The sequence below is a fragment of the Lepidothrix coronata genome, unplaced genomic scaffold, assembly GCF_001604755.1.
Source record: "Lepidothrix coronata isolate B3197 unplaced genomic scaffold, Lepidothrix_coronata-1.0 Scaffold15, whole genome shotgun sequence".
Taxonomy (NCBI): Eukaryota; Metazoa; Chordata; class Aves; order Passeriformes; family Pipridae; genus Lepidothrix; species Lepidothrix coronata.
The window spans coordinates 3,561,270-3,580,561 of NW_016690195.1; the positions used below are offsets into that span (position 1 = coordinate 3,561,270).

The following is a 19,292-nucleotide window of genomic DNA, read 5'->3' on the forward strand; positions in this document are numbered from 1 at the left end:
TACAATTATAAATATGCTCCCCTTAGTACAACTACTGGGCCACATCCAAGATCCTAATGCCAGTCTTTCCTCAAATACATTGGAAGTGATGGTGCAGCCCATTAGCACTCAGCCTCAGGCTCCACATGTGTGACACAAAGGAAGGCAGCCAAAGCTGTGCATGTGCTGAAGACCATCTTACTTTCTAAAGCAAGAGTAGGTAGTAACTGTTCCTTCTCATTTTCATAAGGCCAAGTGCCTCTTCCTCCTTGAACTTGCTCAACATAAATGATGGACCACAGACAGCAGAACCAACAAAGAGAAAAGAATGACCAGGAACCCAGGAGAGGAACATCTAAGGAACCCTAATATTGTGGTCTTTGTTCTTTTTACTAATCCTTGGCTCAACAAGGATCAATAAAATGTCCACTTTCTAAATATCTGTGAGGCAGTTCAACTCAGGCATTTAAGTTCTAAATTTCAGGATGTTCTGTGAAAAAAAAAGACTCATCATATCTGTCAGTTACTTACTGGTGGATGATATCAAAGAAAGAGTTCATAGGTGGGATTTTTCCAACTCCAAGAAACATAACGACAAAAGTGGAAATTAGCTATGTTTGGAAACAGAACTATAACTGCTGGCCAACATACTAGGCAAAATAAAGCAAAACCAAACATTTCTGTTCCTTGCTATACCACTGCAGAAAAAAAATGTCTGTTTATGACAGTCCTCACTATCCTGTATATTGCTCCAGACTGTTTTTTCTCTGGTGCACCAGAACCACTTCCTCCAACTGTGGCTGTCAAAGGTGGTTGTTAAATAACCACAGGAAAGATGACAAGTTTTAAAAAAATAAATATTACCAATTGTTTTTCCTCAGTTTTATACACCTGGAGAGGTGCTAAAATGTTTTCTTAATTTCTGTTGGCACACCTTTAGATGCACAACTATTTGATTACAAAGGTATGATTGCAATTCTAATAAACCACGAGTCAACAATGCTTAGACAAAATCTGAGATTTCTGCTCTGAATTCAGACACCTGCCTCTGGTAGGTAACATCTACAATGTATGTTTATTTCAGGGTTCAGTTCCTTGTTCCTTAAAATAATTTTATTCCTTTGTCCTTTACATTTTCCATAAGAAATTATTATTTGTTAGAAAGTGCACAGTGAACCAGAACTCCTTTCTTTCTCCAATACATTCCTGATTTGACATGCTCTACATTCTTGGGATGCCATCCTACAATTGCTTACCTAAAAAAAAAAAAAATAATAATCCTCTGTGCAATGCAACAGATTATAATTATATTCCTTTAGAGTTTCTAGTCCGTTTTATTACAACTCTTTCACCAGACAAGTTCAAAATTCAGTGACCCATCCTTTCATGTTAGTTCGTTTTGCCTCCTGTGTCCATCCCTTTCTTTCCTGCACAAGCAGCATACAAGGTAACTGTAATCTGAAAAAAAAAATCTTCCAAATTGAATGCAAGTATTTCAGATTGTATCTTTTCTTTTGTTCTTTGATAGTATGATGCCACTTGCTCATAAGGAGGAATTAATGCTGAAAGCTAAACTCTTCTGCTAGATTTCAGTGTGTGTCTGTGGAAATACCACAAACATTAATTTGTACCTGGATATTCACAAAGATTAGCTAAATTTTGTTAATGCCAAATGCCTTTTCACAAAGCGTGACTAGGAATCAGTAACCAAGACTGCTTATAGAGCAACATCTCCCATTAACTCCAAGTCTTGTCGTTCTGAATTCTCAGATGATACTTCAGTTTAGTGAATACTACATTCTCTTCCCTCAAGTTACTATTCACCAGATAGACCACAGTGAGGTACTGCATGTGAGCGGATGCCTGAACCAGACACATTGACTTGAATGTTCTGCTATGAAACTTCTCTATTTCAAGTCCAGTAATTATGGATTTTAATTTACTTCGATGAGGGAAAGCTAACTACAGTAGTGAAATCCCAATGGAGGATAGAAGGGAAAGAGTTGTAACCATCAGTCTGCTTACCTCTCCATACTTTCGGTGAGTTGGCAAAGGGACAAGACAGACTCCTCCCTTGTCCTTTCAGAACATATCCCATTTTGGGCAACTGAGTTGTAGCTGATGTCCTGCAGGAGTTCAGTTACCAATTGCTTATTTTCAGAAACCCACAAGGGAAGAAGGAAAGAGATACAGTCAAAAAAAACCCTGCAAACCAACAGAACACACTCCACAAAAAGGTTCATCCCAATTACAGGAGGATTAAAGCTGTTGACTTAAGATTTATGGGATATGTGCAGCACTTCCTCAGGACAACTGTCACAGTCAAACAGCTGCAGGAGAATGAAACACTCACTTTTCAGAAAAGAAGCAAAAACTCATCCCAAAAGTAAAAGTCGTGATTTGATCTGCTGCGAGTCTTTAAAATAAAGACTCACTGTTCAAGTCCTAACTTGAACTGTGACTTTCTCAGACTGAATGCAAGTTTTGACACAAGTTCTTGCTTTGGCATTTGGATGGGAAGTGGAACACATGATACTGTAACTAATTCCAGCATCCTCTCCAGGAACCTGTTTTGAAAGAAGAGTTATCAGCAATACTTGCTGAACTTGTACTGAAAATGGACTTTACTTTGGAAACAAAACAAACCCTCAGAAACTTAGCCCTAAATGTTTCAGTGCAAATCAAATGACAAAAAAGTGTGATATGTGAAAAGGAACAATGACAAACTCTTTCCATGCTTAAAAAGCTTTACATGAGGAGAAAACTTGCCTCACAATAACCTACATTCTTCAAAGCTTTCAGATGAAAGTGATTTATTACAGAAAACAAGGTAATTCCACAGTAAATAATTCTGACTTTTGTTCAAAATGCTCTAGCATTGTAGCACAGCTAAATCAAGAATCAATTAAACAAAACACTAATTCAAGCTCTCCAGAATGAAAAGAAATGGGGTAATAATGACCTATTAGAAGCCTTCATAAAAGCAAACCAAACAAATACAACCCCAACCACTAATACATTACTCAAAGGAAAAAATGATCACTCCTTTTAATATCACCAAGAAAAAAATCACTGCAACAAATTTGCCTCATACAAATATGAATTTTATTTACAATTTTCCAAATTCTCAATCAAATCCAACTTCTCAGTTAAATGTGTAGCATTTCTCCTTTAAAACAAATTAAACATTGTGTTCTTTTTACATCTGCAATATGGAGTCCATAGGTACATGCTATTTGGGGCATCTAATGGAACAAATTTAGATCACTATGTGTGTTTAACGCCAAAGGTATTCTGTGAAGACTTTCTTCAAAATTTATCTGCCTCAGGGACAAGCATTTCTGTAACCAGTTTCTAATGACAACTAGTTAGGAAGGTTTAAAAACCCAGTATTTTATACCAGGACATACCGTTCACATATATTTCAGGGTGCGTTACCATGTTCCTATTGCAAAGTTGCCTGCTCTAAAAGCAATGCTACTGAAATCAGACTAAAGATTGCCCACAGATTTAGATATTATTCAATGTGAATAAAAATGGCCATTGATGACTTTTACTCGAGTATGTGTAATTATGGGCCAACCTGTACCTGATCTGGTACCAGTGTGATGTGATCTGTTCTGAAACTTGAAACCGCATGGGTCATTATAATAATAAAATTTTTTACAACTGTATTGCACATAACATTCCTCAAAAGCACAAATCTACATAATTGTGTCCTGAACTCAGAATTTACCTGCTAACTGTCATGAAAAAATCAACCAGATGTTAAAATCGCTTGTTTTTCTCATCCCAGTGTCTGTGAATGAAGAGAAGAGGGAGAAGATATGTACACTTTGGAATCCGTTCAACTGTTTGTTTCTTCTGCATGTGATTTGTACTTCAGAGATGAGGATTTAAAAAAATAAAAAGCCAGACAGACCTTGGATTTATCTTTAAAAGTACCTCAGAAACATAACAAAAATTCAATTTAATTTTGATACATATTAAAATTTTAGTCAGTTCTGCCCGACAGCATAACACGACAGAAATGCACAAGACTTTAAACATGCTTTAAAATGACATTCAACAAAGTATTTAAAATTTAATAAATAGCATACAATCACACACAAATACATTTCATACTGGATCTTTAAGCCTACTGAAAACAGACTGGCAAAGAATAAATAAAACAGTAGTTGACATTTTTGTTTTTAAAAGTGTAGTTTCTTGTTGTCACACTAGTAGCCACATATTAACCTGCTTATCACAAAATTGGAAGTTATGAGCTTTTTTTCTCACTGATCTGTTTTGCTCCAACATGTAACATCATAAAAAAATACACTAAAAGGGGTTTATTTTTTTTTTTAAACAACCAGTCTGCAACCAAGTAAACCAGTTTTTAAATACAACGAATAAATAGGGAATTAGTAAAGCAAATTCAATTGCAACAAAAATGCAACACCCCAAGAAAAGAGCCATGGAAATATATAGCCATTGCAATATTAGACAATAATAGTACTTAAAGTGATAGTGCTTGTGCACTAAGCTCATTAGAGACCTTAATATGATTTTAGTGCAAATCCCTTGAGTCCAAACAAGCTTTATACCCTACAGTATTAGGGAAAGATCTATTACCAGTTGGAACTTATTCTGTAGTGTATTTGTACATATCAGATATTTAAAGAACTAACACATATTGTAAATATCTTCGGCCCTTTTTTACTTCAAATCGAAAAGACTAATGACTGGGGATTTTACATACAATTTGGCTGTACCATATTAGACTGCAGTTTAGGAAAGTCAGTGCTATAAAAGCTTTTGCCATCAGTTTATCTATTATGTCTAAATTTCATATATCATTGCATTTTGTACTTCTGAAAGAAAAAGAATGCTCCTGGAGAAAGTTTCTCCTCCCTTTAAATAAGTTCACATTATGATGAAATTTAAGAATATTTAGACAAAGTGTTGTATAAACTTAAAGAAAAGTACATATTTTACATTAACAATCCTTACCAGTACTTAGTATATTAAGTTACAAGTATGTTGGCAATAATACAACAGAGTCAATTCCTAAATGAAAAGAATTCTGTACAAATTCACCTGTTAATATGGGGTTAAACAGGCAGCCAAATGAGTCTTGAGCAGCCACGTTTCTGGTTTGAACTACAGTACCAGGATAAACTAAATTTGAAACTAACTGGGAAAACTTCGGTTTAAGGAGTAATCTGATTATACTGGATACACACTCTGTATTCAGAGCCATTAAAATGTTCACTCTAATAGTTCCATAATGTCATCCAGTATAAGAAAAGTTTAATCAACCACACAGGCTAAAGTAGTTTTAACATACTGTTGTCCTGGATTTTTTAAAACTAAAAACTAGTTTTAACTGTGAAGTACAAAACAATGACAGATATTGCTCCAACTTGTACACAATCTTTCCTAAACAATCCGTACCTAGCAGAGTAATAATGCCTCATCGTCACTAGTTTCATTTTTCACTGTTGCCTCTAAGCAAGTGTCAGGTATCTGGGCAGTGTGTACGATGCCACAGCTCTCACAGGGGCCATCTCGACTGCATGACCTTACACTGTGATGCGTTGCACTGTAAGGCTGTCTAAGCCCTGGTCCTTGATCTGAGCTGAGATCAAGTAGAGGTCTTGAACAGTCATTCATGTCAAAGTCTGATGCTACATCAGAGACTGGAATTAACATTTCAACATCATCATCCTCTTCTCTTCCACTTACCCCATTATCAAGCTGTCTCAAAGGACTTTGGTTCTGATTCACTGAGCTTGATCTCCCTAAAGTGAAGCGCACCCAGCGCAAGCCTTGAGTCATACGACTGAGTGCGCTCGTGAGCTGGTGACGTGCAGGACTTGTGCTCGGGGGCTCTACACTCGTCACTTCTCTTCCACCATCCGTGTTACTGCCATTGCCACTCTGAGCAGAGGAACTCCCACACGCTCCCACTGTCGCTTCTATTGCTGTTGCAGGAGGGACTTTTTGAGGCAAGGTGGCAGCAACACCACCAACTGCTCCTGCTGTGTCTCTTCTTTCATTTTCTGTGTCTGTATCATCAGATTCAACTGAAAATAAACTTCTGTGAGTATTATTTCTTTCAGTTTCTCTACTAGTACTTTGGTTGGCAACATCATCTCCATCTGCTGAGACCAATGCCAATGATCCAGAATGGCGTGACCTTGCAAAATTAAAAATTCGATTCCAAATATTACTTGATCTGCCAGCAATAGGAAGTCTGATTGAGGTAAATCCAAGCTGAGATCGTACTGCCAGCCTCAGGTTTTCCAGAACTGAAGCCTAAATGGGAAGATAAGCAACAAGCAAGTGTTAATAGTATGTTAGTACTGTTCTAACAAAGAAAGAATGATAATGATTGTGCAAAACAGCCTATAACCACAAAGTAGAATGTAGAGCCTTAAATATTAAAACATGTTGCATCTTTAATAATAAGGATCTGGTAAACGCAGCAATATGCTATTTGAAAAACAAGGTCGGCATGACAGAAGTCTAAATTTTCTAGAGAAAAAAATATTATGAACAAGGAAATTAAGTGGAAATACATATGGAAGGGGAATAAAAAAGCAATGAGGTATATATAAGGTACATTTCTGCCCAAAACAAGGATCTTTAAATAAAAGCAAAGTGAAAAGAAAGGCACTATAATCAGGATATGGTACGACCACAGACCCAATACAGCAGGCATACAAGATCTGTTACAAACAGTCTTACAAGGAAGGTAAAGTAGTCACCGTAAATTTTAAAGAAAAGCACATAAAAACATGACTCAAAAAGTTTAGGATTTGAAAACAAAATCTTTCAGAAAGGTTTAACAGAGGTGACCACCTTTCCTTAGCCACTACTATAGGGTTGCCTCAAAGGGACTAAATTAAATATCTTCTCCAGCAGAGCCTTGTAGTTTGATTTTTTTTCCCCATTTTGGCATAATCAGTTAATTCTGGTTTCAAAATGTTTTAATGCCTCTGTTTAAATAAAGTTATCTTATGTGTTCTAAATCATACATTTTCCAAATTCAGTACGTATTTTCCAGCCATTCAGTTATAGAGGAATGCATGCCTGAATTTTCCTCTTTAAAACTTTGTATAACTTTTTAACTGTAAAGTAACACAAACACAATAACACCTTTGACTTGCAGATCCCTTACTCAAGCAGAAAACACTGCCTCAGCTAAGTAGCTCAATTCTCAAATAGGGTAGAAGATCTGCCATATGCCCACGATTCTAAAGATATTCATGAATGTGTTTAATTACAGGATAATATTCACATCTTTTAATGAAGATTACAGCAAAAATAAAGAATATTCTTCAGAACAGCCATTTTCCCCCAATTAAACCCTTAACATATATGCACATATTTCCCTTTGTTTACAAACACTTCAGTTGTCTCATGCTGTCACCATCAGCTCCCTACCCCCACTCTTCAGACAATACAACACAGTATCCAAACAATACCTCATGCACAACCTACCTCTTCCCTTCCAATAGTTCACAAGATGGCATTTGAATTCAAGCATATAAATACATGTGTTCAGCAGCCTTACTTTCAAAAGCTACTGAAGAGATTGCTACTCATCCTCAAAAATCCAGCTCTGAAGGCATGTATCAGTTTTAGACGGAAAGCATTACATACAATTTAGAGCACTCAAAATTCTTCTAGATTGAGACTTCAAGAAAACTTGAACTATCTTCAGTCCTACTGAGATTTGCAATCTTAAATGTATATATTGCTCAAAACAAAGTTGAACACAACTTAACATTGACTTCCCCAATACTTAACTGTATTAAAAACTAGAGTTTTATAATTTATAGAATTCCATTTACATTGCCTTGAGCTTTTACTTTTACTGATGTTCTCAGCTCTGAAAAACAAAGTTTTTAAATCGTACAACTTCATTGGTTAAGTAGAAGTTTTTATCATGGAAGCATCAATGACTCCAGAATGACTTTTTATTACTTTTGAAGATGATGGCATGCTCACTACTATTCCTTATTTTTATGCTAGTTAATTGCCCAGTATAGTTACTTCAGTTTTCAAGGCCACAAGTCTTATCTAAAACACTGGTCTTCATAGTGAGAGTTCAGTAACACTCTTTCATTGTTGAAAACTATTGTATGGGCATCAATATTTTTATGGAGTGTTAAATCATAGTTACAGAGAAAGACAATGAATCTTTTGTTGTGTTTAATTACGAAAGATTGCCATATGATTCCATTATACTGTAATTCTGAAAAATAATTTAAAATATATCCAAAGCAACAGTGGTTAATTCAATTAAAGTCAAACTAAAGATAAAAGAAAATTTTAATAATTGCATAGCTTTTTAACAGATCCAGTACCAAACTCTGACTGCCACTACATGTCTGGATTTTCCAGAATTATTCTATGAGGAGATTTCATCTTAGTAAAAAACAAGATCTTAGGTCACCTTTGTGAGGTTTCATGATGAAAAATGGGTCTGAGCTAGCCAGGTTTTTCCTGCAAATCTTTATGACTACACATGTTCATGTACATTAAACCTGAATTGTCCCACACAGGGTAGGGATCTGCAGGAGTTTGTTCCAAGTTACCTGTACTAAAGGACTTGCACATCTGGGCATGACAACTGCACTGTCTTAATAGACTTCCTTCAGCCAACCCTGCCTAAAGAGACTTGTGAGCACAGATGCGTCACAAGCTGGTGAAGCCTAATTTTGGAGAAGAGGACAGCAAGCCAAATTTGAAAAGTACAGAACCATTTTGAAACAGAAACTTATTGATGTTTATTATAACCACAACTACTCATCCAACAAGAATGAGGGATTCTACGGTGTTCATTTTAGGCATTTATTACTAAGTTTGTGAATGAAGTTTAGTGCTAATTTAGCTCCTGAAAAATCTTTACAGTATCTTCTTTCTGACACATTTGCAAAGCCTCTCATGCAAACTTTTCCTCTCCCGAATCCTTTGCGGCAGATCACAGCTGCTTGTGAACATGTATGCATGAAAGAACATGTAATGGTCTTGTAACTATTTTTCTTACATGTTCAGCAATATCTGCTAACAGTAAACTTTGCTGTATTAATTGCAACACATAACATAAGTTAATCCCAACTCTAATACTGCACAGCAGGATTCTTAGACTAGGACTTTTCTTCTATTTCTGAGAGGAGCTTTGTAACTTTAGTTAATTGAAAATGTCTTTCAAAGTTGTTATGATAGAAACCTTATTCATTAACCAAGTTAAGAATTGTGCTAATCATATATATGAGAATCTGGATGACTAGACACTATTAGTTGCCATTTACTGGCTTTTACTTTGTTACTTGTTCATGTTAATTTTATATGATATTACAGCCTTGCCTTTTTTATCATCTTTTCTATGGGCATGGTTGTACCCAAGCACATGTGGATATCAACTAGCATTCTGCATTAGAAGTTTTAATTCTTCTTTCACAAATTTCCAAGTGCTATCTTGCAGTCTTAACTTACACAACGTTAATAGAGAACATACAATTAGATCTACCAATCTATTACTTTTCATGCAAGAGGGGTTCTATAGTGTGCATTACTGGCATTCATTATCAACAGAAAGGCCTGCAAAAAAACCTGAGTGGTGTTACTGTATTGTGATTTTGTCCAATGGTTAATCATTAGTGTAATGTTACTGACTTGAAAGGAAGAAAAGGAAATGCTGTAGAACAAAAGAATGTAGATGAAAGTTAAAAAATCTTTATTTCAGTCTCCTTAAAATTTAAGTTGTCTGCCTGCTGTTTTGAAAGCTTACCTGATTTGGTGAACAAACAGGAAAATCTTCAACCGGTGGAATTAAACCCTGGGCAATTAATTGTCCATAGGATGGAGGAGCTTCTCTTCTTAGCAGCTCAGCCTCAACCCTTGACAAATGAGTTTCAAATGATCTTTCGAAGAGAAAAGAAATTTCAGAATATATAAGACACTGATTTATACATATTTTAAAGATTAAAAGTACATCAGACTATTATAATCTGAAATAATAAATTTCAGCAGCAGAAGTTTTGTTAATTTAATTGAAATTTAATTGACAAAGAATATACAATATGTCCTTTCAGTCCTATGGGTCTGTCCATGGGTCCTATGTCCCATTGCTATGGGTCTGTCCAGCTGAAATAAGAACAAAAAAATCAACCCAAAAATAAATTCCTTAAAAAAACAAACAAAAAAAACCAGCCCAAAAATACAGGCTAAATATAAAAAGCACCATGAGAGATGCTCATATTATTTTATAAAAACTGAAGAATGCATAATCCTGGTATGAGCTAGTCTACAATAGAAGAAAAGAAACATGCTGTCAAATACAGAACTGAAACATTAATTGCAATTTAATTAATTGCAGTTTGTCCCACACTTTCTTTTTGGTAACAACATCTGAAAGCTTAACCCTCAATAGATCAGAATATATCCTCTTTTCTTCACTGAGAGAGTGGTCAGTCACTGGAACAAGCTCCCCAGGGAACTGGGTCATGGCACCAAGCTCGTCAGGGTTCAACAAGCATCTGGATGATGCTGAGCCACAGGTCTCAGCAAGGTTTAGTTTTAGATGTCCTGCCAGGAGAAGGGAGTCAGATTCTAGGTTCCAACTTGAGATACTCTTATGATTAACTGACCTCTTTTTACTTGCAAAGAAAAAGGAACAATGTCTTTAGAAATCACGCACAACAATGTCTGTATGGTAATAAAACTGCTTCAAGTACAAACAAAAAAGACACAAAACCATTTAATACATTTGAACTCTCAAGACCATCTGTTCTACTTACCTTCGCTCAAACATCCTGAGTGAGTACAATTTACAAGTACATCCCAGTGCAATGACAAGCAGCAATCCACAAATAAGACTCCCAATGACAGCTGCAGTTATCACTCTAGTGGGCACAATGACTGGGCAATTCTCTTCATCGCTGCCATCGCCACAGTCATCTTGAGAATCACAAACCCAGCTCTCAAACACACAGCGGTTATTTTTGCAGTGAAAATTTCCTGGCTGACAGAAGAAACAATTCTTTTCATCCGAACCATTAGGGCAATGGTTCTGGTAGTTGCAGCGATCTGAACGAGGGTAGCAAACACCATTTCGAGAGCAGGGAAACTCATCTCTTTGGCACATGGTGCAGTTGGTTTCATCTCTTCCATTTGGACAGTGCCAGTAGCCATCACAGCGTTGTTGCTCTGTGTAGCAACCCCAATTTCCACCGCATGGGATTTCCCAGGGCAAACAGAAGCCATCTACTTGATACGTTGCATTGAATCCTCTTGCAGCATTCACTTTGTCAGCACAAAAATGCACTCTTATTTGTCCTGAGGATGAAACAACTGTGAGGGGAGCATGAGAGTCAAATGCTGTTAGTACACGCAACAGCCTCCGTGGATTCTCCTCTAATCCATCATATATTTTAACATAGTCTCCATAACCTGTACCATCAAGTTTAAAATCAGTGAATCGCAAGATTACTTTGCGATGATCACCAGTGTCTATCAGCCAGGTGCAGTTGCTGCCAGGTGGGTAGAAGTCAGGATAGTTGGGAGAACTGAAAGTACCATAAAAGTATTTTAACCACTGCCCACATGTTGGCACAGCACAGTCTATTTCATCTCCTAGGTCAAGACAATCAATGTTACCATCACATTTTAAAGACTCTGGAAGGCAAGTGTAAAGCTTGGTGAAGCGGGAAAGACACTGGAACTGATTGGAAGCACAAGATTGAAAGGAAGTAGCTGTCGGAGGATTAGCTTTGGCACAGATTTCTTCGTCCGAGTTGTCTCCACATTCATCCATATTATTACATTTCCAGCTTTCTGGAATACACTTCCCATTAGCACAATGAAACTGGTCACAATCACAACTTGGTTCATCAGATTTCCCTGAAAGAAAAAAAAAATATCTTAAGAGTTTAGCACTTCCATGGTTTGTGTTGCATACGCATTTGCTGCGGCAGGTACTCCAGAATGGCAAACCAGCTACTTGAAGTCTCTGTAAAAAACAGCAACTTTCAGTAAATTTCAGGATAGAACAGTTTTTTCAAGTCGAATTTCCATCAGCAAATCTGCATGAACCTTACCCTTAGCTGCTTTCAGTCAATTAACTTTAACCCAATCAAGAAAACAATGCTCATTTATAGCTATTGAGAAATCTGACTTCTAAAGTGCTAAAAATAAGTTAGAAAAATACTGTTTCTCTTCTCTATCACTCAAAATACAGAAACATTTTGTGCTGCAGTACTGGCACCTCCTCAAATTCCTTTCCATTAAAAGCTTTCTCTCTTCTGCTTTCATAGGTTTCTATTTGGTACCAAAGAATCTATGGCAAGAGAAAAGCTGACAGCTGAAGATTACATATTACTGCAACCAAAGAGGAACCTCTGTCCTTAAGTCCTCCCGCTGTTTGCTCCTGCCTCTCCTCCGGTAACTGAGAGCGCAGCAAATGCAGATGCATGCTTGCCTGAACAAAAAACGGTACTTTAAAAGTTAAGAATCCAGGTAATGGTCCAGAAAATGTGGAGGTGAGAGTTTTGTGGGGTTTTCTGGTATGGTCTCTTTTTTTTTTTTTTTTTAATTATTACGGGGAGATGAAAATGTCAAGAGACACCTTTATTGAAGAAAATGTGGTCTACCGGCTACTACCGCACTTATAACATCAAGGATATTTTTCAGGCCTTCACTTATTAAAGTTCCAACCATGTCAAACACAGAAACATATCTGAGAACCAAGCTAATTCAATTCTCCAACATTTAAGCTGAGTCAAATACCACGGTATCATTTTAAATCACTATTATTGCTAAAAACCACAGTACAGACTGTAAAATTGGCTATAAAACAAACTGTCATGGTCAATCCCCCCAAAAATTTAAAAAACCATCTGCAATGCACATGGTCCTACACAGCAGTAATTCAGAAAATAAATTAGACAAATATATACCCATTCTAAGTAACACTATACTTAAAGCTTTAAAAAGGAAACAGGAAAGACAGCACGATGAACTCACTAAAATCCAGATGTTCCCAGGAGAAGCATGTTCACTCTTTTTTTACAAGAGAACAATTCAGATTTGAATGAAGGTTTTGTAATCAAATCACCTGCTCAAAGCAAGGCTAACTGAAGTTATTAGGCTCTTAAGGGCATTCTCCAATCAAGTATTTTTAAAGTTCCAGTGCTTAAATATTCAACATGATAAAAGTCTTCATAGTGAGCCTGAATTTTCCTTGCTGCAACTAATCTGCTCTGATAGGTCAAGTCATATCATACCTCTGTTCCCCTTTTTTCTACTTAGAAAGCATTAAGAATAAATACTGTTTCTTAAAATAATTTTTTTTTTAAATGTGCAATGCATTTTTAAAATTTCACAAATGCTAAGGTTTTTAAAAAGTGAGTGCAGGAAAACAGGAGTGATAAACATTATAAGCATGCTGAAGAGTGTTTAAGTCAACAAATTTGGTGACAAAGAGTGAAAGGAGAGCAAAATGTATGTGCTGGCAGTGATCAATTTACAGAAAATGTTCATTTCACTAACAAACATGAAGAATAGATGTAGTATAAATGATACCATCTTCTTGTTCTGTTACATATATATACATATTTTTATATACATAGTACACTCACACACAGTTCATAAAATTAGGATGTCAAATAGAACCTTGGTCTTGACTTCAAAACTTGTAAAACTGAACTACTAGACTTGTCCTACCTAAATTAAATGACTATGCTCCATAGGTGGAGGTAATACTAGTAGAATATGTGTCATTAGACCTGTTCAGGTACTGATTACATTCTAACTCAATCCTTCTGCATTGCAAAACCCGGAAGAGGTTGAGAAGAAAGTTATAACATGGAGTTATAAATATTGATGGGAATATTGCAGTATCAAAACATGATTTTTTTCCTCTCTCGCCATATTTATCATACTCAGAAGTCTACCTAACTAATTTAATCAACTAATTTTAGTCTGACGAAAACATTTCAAATCTCAAACTATGTTAAAAAAAAAACTTCCAGGTGCCTAGTATTAACAGCTAACTTTTTTCTTCCCCAAATCATTCACTCTGCTTATTGCTATCATTGATTCCCACTTTGAATATTCAAGTTGTGCATGGGATCAAAATACCTTAACTAACATATATTTTCCCTAATTTCAATAAACCTTGAAGTGACTACAGGTATTTCCTGTAAAGGGAATTATCCTCCTACATGGAAATACTTCTTGAAAGATGAAACAAAAAGTGAAACCATAAAATTGTACTAGGAATCATTTGAAACATACCAGCAAAGTAGGCTAATCTGAAGCCTTTTCTGGAGATGCTATCATCTGAATGAAACCTGATCCAAACATGATCCTGTGAAGAGATGTATGGGGAGGGAATGGAAGAGCCGCATGCTCTGTAGCCTTCAACGTTCTTGTAGCTTCCAATTGTTAACCAATCTGAGCTGCACCGCCGAGATCCCTGAACATCAAAATCTTGAAAGCTGAAAAACAGAAAAGGTCAAAATTGCTACTGAACTGGATGTTACACAACCAAGCTGATGAATTACTACACATAAAAATGGAAATTAGCTGTAAGTTTTTTTAGCACGAAATAAAAGAGCAGCTTCTCTATCCCGGTAAGAATAGGACTTAACCTTGTGGTGATACTTTTATATTATGAGGACAACAAGAACCCATTTAGTTAAATAAAATATTGCATCCACTACTTAAAGAAGCACAGTTTTTCTACAAAAAACAAACATTAAGTCTTCATATAAAAATAAATTCTGTTATTGAAATTGCTCTTCTGTGTCTCATTTAATGACTTTTATATATTAGTAAGTGGTTCTCTTTAACCCAAATTCCATCAGAATTTTAGCTAATTCTACACTTATGACAACGATATGATTTGACATTAAAAATACAGCTAAATTGGTCAAAATTATGTTTTCAGGTAAGACTTTCTCCCAATTGCACTACTCGGCTACCCAAACATTGTATTATGGAATGTCATGGTATGGTTACTATATCAAGACAGGCTGTCATGGTAACGAAGTGTGAAGGGGAGACAATCTGGGCAAAACAGGTCTATACAGACAACAGAGAAGTTTATCAGAACTGAAATGTGGTATGAGTGGAAGAAAACAATGTGAAAGGGAAAAAATTAGTTTTATTAAAAATAAACAGTACGAAAAAGTTTAGAAAGTGTTCTAGTAGCTAAACAGTTTTACCCACTTTACATTGCATTTATGCCAGTTGAATATTTAGTAGAAAGATGGTTTAAATTAAGAAGCAATACTTCAAATGAATAACTGATGTCACATCAAGTCTGTACTGGAAATCGAAGTAAATCTGCAGGTAATGCAGTTTCATGATCAAGTCTATGAAACGGTATTAACTTGTATCTTGATGCTCAAATAAACCAGTAATGGCGAATGAATCGATAAGAACTTCAATCTACGATACAAATTTTTGACATTACTACTTTAGAAAAGTGACAAGATTTGTGAAACTATGAGGAGCTCCCTGCATCAAAACTCAGCCTTTCCAAAACTGCAGTCATAGCTACTGACTCACTATTTGTCCCTGACATTTTTAAGCACACCGTGAGACTTCAAAGCAATGAAGCATTACAGAACTTCCTCTACACATTTTTAATGCAAAATTCTTATATTTCAGACACACTGAAAAGAATTCAAATAAATGAGCACATTGAACTTCTTGCTAGGCACCAATTCTCCAGCTGAAAACAAAGGCTACATGGCTGAGTGAGAGCAAATCAGATAACAGGAAAGGCAGAAAACAGACAAAACTGAAATCCTTCACTTACAGGAAGGAAGAGAAAAACAGTATACACAGTTGGCAGCTAAAAATGTCTAGTTAGTACTTCTTTGATCCATGTGGATAAAACAGGAGCACTGTTACCTTATAGTAATGATCTCCCCTGGGTTGGCATGGATGTACCAGCTACAATTAATTCGGGCAGGATACTCAGAGGGCCACCCTGGACTTGTGATTGTTCCACTTGGTGATCGAATTTGTTCTGGAATATCTCCACAAGCTGAAAAATACATATATATTGAAAGCAATTTGATTAATTCCATTTTTTTTAAAGCCAATAGGACAGAAAAAAACCTCCAACCAATCAGCACTAATTAGATTATATACCAATTAAAAAAACCCAACTTCTAAAAGAGTTTGTAATGGAACATGTGAGCCAAAACATGCTTTTCAACACTGCCAGTGAAGCAGTTCTTACTTATATCAATTATTATTACAGATTAAAAAAAACATTATACAGACTTTGACAACTTTAATATAAAGTGAAAGATTTTGTATTTCATAATTTTATTTTTGGCCTTCACAAAGATTCAGTTCAATTTAACCATGAACTTAACACCTTAAACCGACAAGTGCATTGAAGGTACAAAATAACTTGAAGCTAAATTATCAAGTAGCTGAAATTTCCTGTCTTAGGTAGACCCAGTGTTTGACCACCACTCAAATACCTGCCTCCCAGTTCTTGACATGGAAATGATCTTCACACACGATTCCAAATGTTTGAAAGGCAAAGAGCACTTACTGCAGCACACTTCATTTATAAGTATGAAAAGTTAGGTTCATAAGAGATTATTCTTAAGAGAGACTTGTGTTACTACTTTTCTGATAAAGGACTAGAAAGCTTATATTTATAGGTCTAATTATATGCAACTGAAGTAACTGAGCCATTTGTATTCTTTATTATAGAGTAGCTTTCTGCATCAGCCTTAACTCAGCTGCTATTCCTCTTACAGGAGTGTTCTCAGCTCCGCTGATTTTATTTCAAGTAATGTATTTACTGAGTTTGTGGTTTTGTTTTCCTAGCTTTTTTCCCCTTAGCAGCCTTATATACAACACCTGTCATATATCCAATTCACAACCTTCAAGGTAGTAGGAAGGCTAGAATACTCTCACTGTAGACCTTCAAAGTATGAGGAAGTTTCAGTGGTCAGAAAACACATTAAAAATAATTGCCCTCTGTGTTTTTATTTTTCAGTTTTCTTACTGCTAGTCCAAAACCTGCAAGCTCTTAAAGTTTACTGGTAGCACAATCAGTTTACACACAATAGTTTAAACACAAGAACTGTAACAAATGAGGAAGCATTTTCATTATTGTCTAATCACCAAAAGCTTTTAGAATTTCTATTTGATTAAAATAAATCAGAACTGATACAGTAATCAAACATGATGAAAAATGAACTGCATTTAGAACAGTGCAAAAGTTGTAATAAAGTAATTTGTAAAGAGGATTTTTTTTTCTATTTTTACAATCAAGCTTTCAAAATAATTTTGCAATACTATAAAGACCTGAAATTATTGTCTGGCTCTAATACAATAAGAAGTTATACTCTTAAATTATTATTATTACTTTAAAATATTTCTGCATGGCATTACAAATACATTTCTAAAAATATGTTTATAAGTATTAAAAGACAAAAGTGCTGGCAAAATGTCAGAATTTTCTGTGTTAGCTTAAATACAGTGGCAAAAATAAACTCAGTTTATTGCTTTCCTGTACAGCTGTAAGAGAACATTGCTTTAAATGGTTTTTCACATGCTTCTTTTTAGAGTTTTATTCATGCTGCAAAGTATTAACATTAACTACAGAACATAAGACCTGCCCTTATATCTAGGGACAAAAAAGTCACAAAATACAGAAAGATTGCACTTGAACATGCATCGTTCACTTTCTTTTTAAATTTTGAGCAAACCCTATAGGTGGTGCTCTAAGACCATGATATTTTGGAACACAGCTCCTGTGTAAATGATCTTGTGATACTTTACATTTGTTCAGGCAAGAAACAGAAGGTCAGGAAAGAAAAACTGGTTATTCACTTGTTGAAGTAAAATAGCAGTTTTAACTGTTTCAGAACAAAAATATGCAAAAAACTAGAAGAAGGTATAAAACATTTTGTGCCAAGCCTGCAAATGTTGGCAAACATTTCCACATACTACTTGGTTACTACTGAAATAGCGCTCAGCTTAAAATAAGTTACCTGCAGGTGAAATTTATACTATTACAATATTCACCTGATATTAGATATTTACAAACTGACAGACATGCTTTTGTTACTGAGAACCTCTAAAGAAGCTTTTAAGTTTGCCTGACAAAAGGAAACTTTGCACTAAAATACACGAAAATGATCCATGCAATATATATTCATTCAATTTTAGAGTTCACCCCCAAAAACTTAAACATGCTAAAAATGTAAGTACAGCATGTGTCTGTTGAATAGGAACCTCCAAACACTGCTAGCAACTGTAAACTACAATGCAACTGGCTGGGCAAGTTCCTGTGCTGGCACAGCACTCCCAACAACTCTCATCTGCTCAATGCAACCCCTGCAGCAGCACAAACAGTAACTTTAACGCAAGTTTGAATGGAAGAAATCCTGCACTAAAATCCTGTATAACCAAGGTGATACTTCGAGAAAATCATGAAAACTCCCAGTTTTACTCAAATTTAGGATTTTTTTTTATCCTTTGTTTGCAGAGCCAGCCATATCCCTATAGTTTCTATATTCTTTTAATAAGATGGTTTTTTCTCTGTTTCCAATAAAGCTCACATTAAAGAGCTGAGGGCAAAATATGACCAGTTGCAGCACCACCCAATATGGGAAGAGAGAAGCAGACGATGGAGGGCATGAAGAAGCAAGAATGATCGCAGGCACAAAACAGGGGAACAGCACTGTGCTAATGCTGTAGAAGAGAGGAAAAAAATACGCATATGACGAAGTGTGGGTTGAAAAAAAAAAAAAAGAATGGACTTGAAAAGGGAATTATAGCTTCCTTAACTTCTGGTTAGCTACATATGCTAAATGCACTTGCATACTTGGCATATATTCATGTAATAAACATCTCTTACTTATAACTCAGGAGACAACAGAAATCTCCCCTTTGCTTAAAAAAATGTTAAAAGGTCAAGATGAACTGTGCAGAAGCTGCACTTCAAAAGTGCCGTCATTTTGAGAGAGAATAATTTCTCAGCAAGATTTTTTAAATCAAGGATAACCTTTTGAAATAGAACAGTTTTAAAGAGAATATATTTGATAAAGATAATAGTGAGCCTTTAAAATCAGTTCCTGTCTCTCTGCCTAACCAGGATGTTTCTCCTAGATCTTTTGGAACTGTAAGATACATTTTATTCATGTGTTTGAAAACATGCAGAATGTGAACAACATCAAGGACATGGGATTGCAACCCAGGCAGAAGCAGAAGTGAAAGTGAGAAGGTTGCATCGTAGAAAGCAAAGACACCCAGTGATGCGTGTCTCAGATGTT

General features: G+C 35.7%; 1 protein-coding gene across 1 annotated transcript in view; it reads right to left on the reverse strand.

Annotated features, from left to right (window-relative positions):
- Positions 1 to 3,061: 3,061 nt before the first annotated feature.
- LRP12 (LDL receptor related protein 12) overlaps positions 3,062 to 19,292 on the reverse strand; it is a 48,807-nt gene continuing 32,576 nt past the window's right edge. Inside the window, exons 3-7 of the mRNA XM_017806395.1 lie at positions 15,898 to 16,033; positions 14,272 to 14,474; positions 10,776 to 11,877; positions 9,767 to 9,899; positions 3,062 to 6,282 (exon numbers count right to left, since the gene is read on the reverse strand). Of these exons, the coding sequence (XP_017661884.1) occupies positions 5,419 to 6,282; positions 9,767 to 9,899; positions 10,776 to 11,877; positions 14,272 to 14,474; positions 15,898 to 16,033 (2,438 nt within the window). The 3' untranslated portion in view covers positions 3,062 to 5,418. The remainder of the gene's footprint in view (positions 6,283 to 9,766; positions 9,900 to 10,775; positions 11,878 to 14,271; positions 14,475 to 15,897; positions 16,034 to 19,292) is intronic.